This window comes from Pangasianodon hypophthalmus, chromosome 13 (genome assembly GCF_027358585.1).
Source record: "Pangasianodon hypophthalmus isolate fPanHyp1 chromosome 13, fPanHyp1.pri, whole genome shotgun sequence".
NCBI classification, from domain to species: domain Eukaryota; kingdom Metazoa; phylum Chordata; class Actinopteri; order Siluriformes; family Pangasiidae; genus Pangasianodon; species Pangasianodon hypophthalmus.
Window position 1 is genome coordinate 2010764 of NC_069722.1, and position 2500 is coordinate 2013263.

Genomic DNA, 2500 nt, shown 5'->3' on the forward strand with positions numbered 1-2500 from the left:
GAGTGAGCCTAATATCAGCAATAAAATAAAAAGTGATTTTATTTGATTAAGAAGTGGTAGAACTTTTTACTTGTAAAAAATTTTTTGAACATTAATATAACTAAATATATAATTCAAATAAAAAAAAATCTGTTCAGGAATTTGACAGAACGTAAACGACGTATTTATGACGTCACGTCTCCTTCACATGACGCTCTACTAACCGGCCTATCAGAGGGAATGTCCACGCCCAGTTTGGCCCCGCCCTCTCCTGCGGCGAGGCGGGCGTGTCTCTGCGCCGTGAGCACCGTGGTGGAATGGAGCACGCCGATGTCGTCCAGGTATCGGCGTGACGCCTCGGCGAGCGCCCCCTGACCCCACACGTGATAGCCGTAATCCCACTTCCTGCTTCCCGCCGACACGGCTCCGCCCCCTTCTCTCTTTTTCGTAGCGTCTCCCTCGGCGCCGGACAGGAGGAACTTCTTGCAGGCGGTCAGGATGGCCAGGTCGCAGCCCGACTTCTGGCTGTACGCCTCGGCGGCGGCGAGCAGAGCCAGCCAGCTCTCCTGGTGGTTATCCGGGATGTCCAGCTCGGAGGTTTTGGAGACGGAGGCCATGACGAAGCGTCAGATAACGCCGGACGCTCGTATCACATCAAACAGGACACAGAGGTGATCCGTGTGTAGTGTTCAGTGTGTGCGTGTGTGTGTGTGTGTGTGTGTGTGTGTGTGTGTGTGTGTGTGTGTGTGTGTGTTAGCTTATAGGTGATGAGTACAGCCTGGTTTGCGTCTCAGAGAGCTGAGGGGAGAGACGGGACGAGAAGGGACGCGGCCGCTCGCTGATGATGCTGCCTGGGAATAAAACAAGAACACGTGTATAAGTGACATCATCATCATCATCATCATCATCAGTTCCTATAAAATACACAAGAGTTATTTCTCAGCGTCTATAACAGGAATTCCCAAACTATTTAGAATTACGGATTAGGAATAATTTTCGGTGACCTCAAGCCTTGACCATCCTACATTTTTATTTATTTTTTTTTTCTTTTCAGATTTATCGTTTAGAACTTGTAAATCCATATTCAGTAAATGTAAATAAATACGTCTACGTATTTCACGGGTTTGTTTTCCTGATTTCTGTTGTTCCGCCGTGTCACGAGTCACTCGACATGATTGTTCGAGGAAATTGTGCAGGTCAGCGGACCGATAAATTCGTCCAAGGAGTCAGGATACCCGAGATAGACAGATAGATAGACAGATAGCATGTATGCACGTCATTTAAAAATAGCAGCGTACAAAATCCGCCTTCATAGTTATGAGCAAAATTTGTAATATTAATTCAGAAAATAAATTAGATAAATGAGATTCTCTCATGGCACAATTTGTATCCCGAATTATTATTATTTTTTTTTTTTAAAGTCTCGACCAAGCCAAATAAATCACTGTCTCTGCAACTCGTAGCCTGATTTAAAGCCGCAACTCTGCACTCATTCATCACTGAATAATTACCCAATCAGATTATTATCAGATTTTGAAGACCACTGAACTGAAGAAGCCGGGCTTCACATTTTCTCTGTTGCTACAATTAAAAAATAATAATAAAAATGAACCATTAACAGAAACTTCTGGAAGCTCTGGAAGTCAGGTAGTGAGGGGTGTGTGTGTGTGTGTGTGTGTGTGTGTGTGTGTGTGTGTGTGTGTGTGTGTGTGAGATCTTCAGCCCTATTCAGACGAGATTAAATGGACATGGGGTTCTGGGGTAATTTACTATTTCACAGGAGCTACTCTGTGATTTTATTTCCATCCAGATCGGCCATGATGGTGTTTTCCTCCATCTTCTTCTGCTGTTTTTCTCCAAAGTCTCATCAACACTCGGCTGATAATTTTACTCTGGATACACGATGACGATGTCGCCTCACGTTCAGGCAAAAATAAATAAATAAAATAAAAAAGTCTGATTGCTGCTTCTTGGCGTATTTAGTCTCGCAATGCGTGTGTAAGTAACGTATCAGATATTAAACACCACTTCCTGAATCATAAAGCTGAAAAAAACGGATGCTTTAGACGAGTCCTAATACCGGGTCCGTGCGGTAAAACCTCGACTACATACGATACCTGGGAAATCATTTTCTGGAGGAGAAAGAAAAAAGCTTTAAGAAAAGAAAACGAAATCCTGCAGATTAAAGGAGTCGTTATAACAACGTCAGCTACAGGTATAAAGTATTAGTTTATATTCTCACACACACACACACACACACACACTCATCAACTTTTACTTTTCTACAAATAACGACTAGCTCGTGATGATAAGACGCGCTCATGGAGCGGATTATATCATTTATGGGTCCCAGGCAAAATATAGGAATGGGGTCCTATTCAATTGTATGATATTATTAATATTTAACATTTTCAGCATACGTTATTTTGCATTAATAATTAAAAAAAATATAAATAAGGTGCATTTTTAGGGGATCCTTGGCTTCTGGGGGCCCAAGGCGGTTTCCTAGCTTTGCCTAGTG

The 2500-nt window shown here is 42.7% G+C and overlaps 1 protein-coding gene across 2 annotated transcripts in view; it reads right to left on the reverse strand.

Moving 5' to 3' along the window:
* Positions 1–2500, reverse strand: part of akt1s1 (AKT1 substrate 1 (proline-rich)) — a 9429-nt gene that overhangs the window by 5764 nt on the left and 1165 nt on the right. Inside the window, exon 2 of one of the 2 annotated variants that reach the window (XM_034310018.2) lies at positions 204–826. In XM_034310018.2, coding sequence (XP_034165909.1) covers positions 204–596 — 393 coding nt within the window. In that variant the 5' untranslated portion in view covers positions 597–826. Of the gene's footprint in view, positions 1–203; positions 831–2500 lie in introns of both variants that reach the window. The other variant, XM_034310017.2, reaches the window with a different exon arrangement.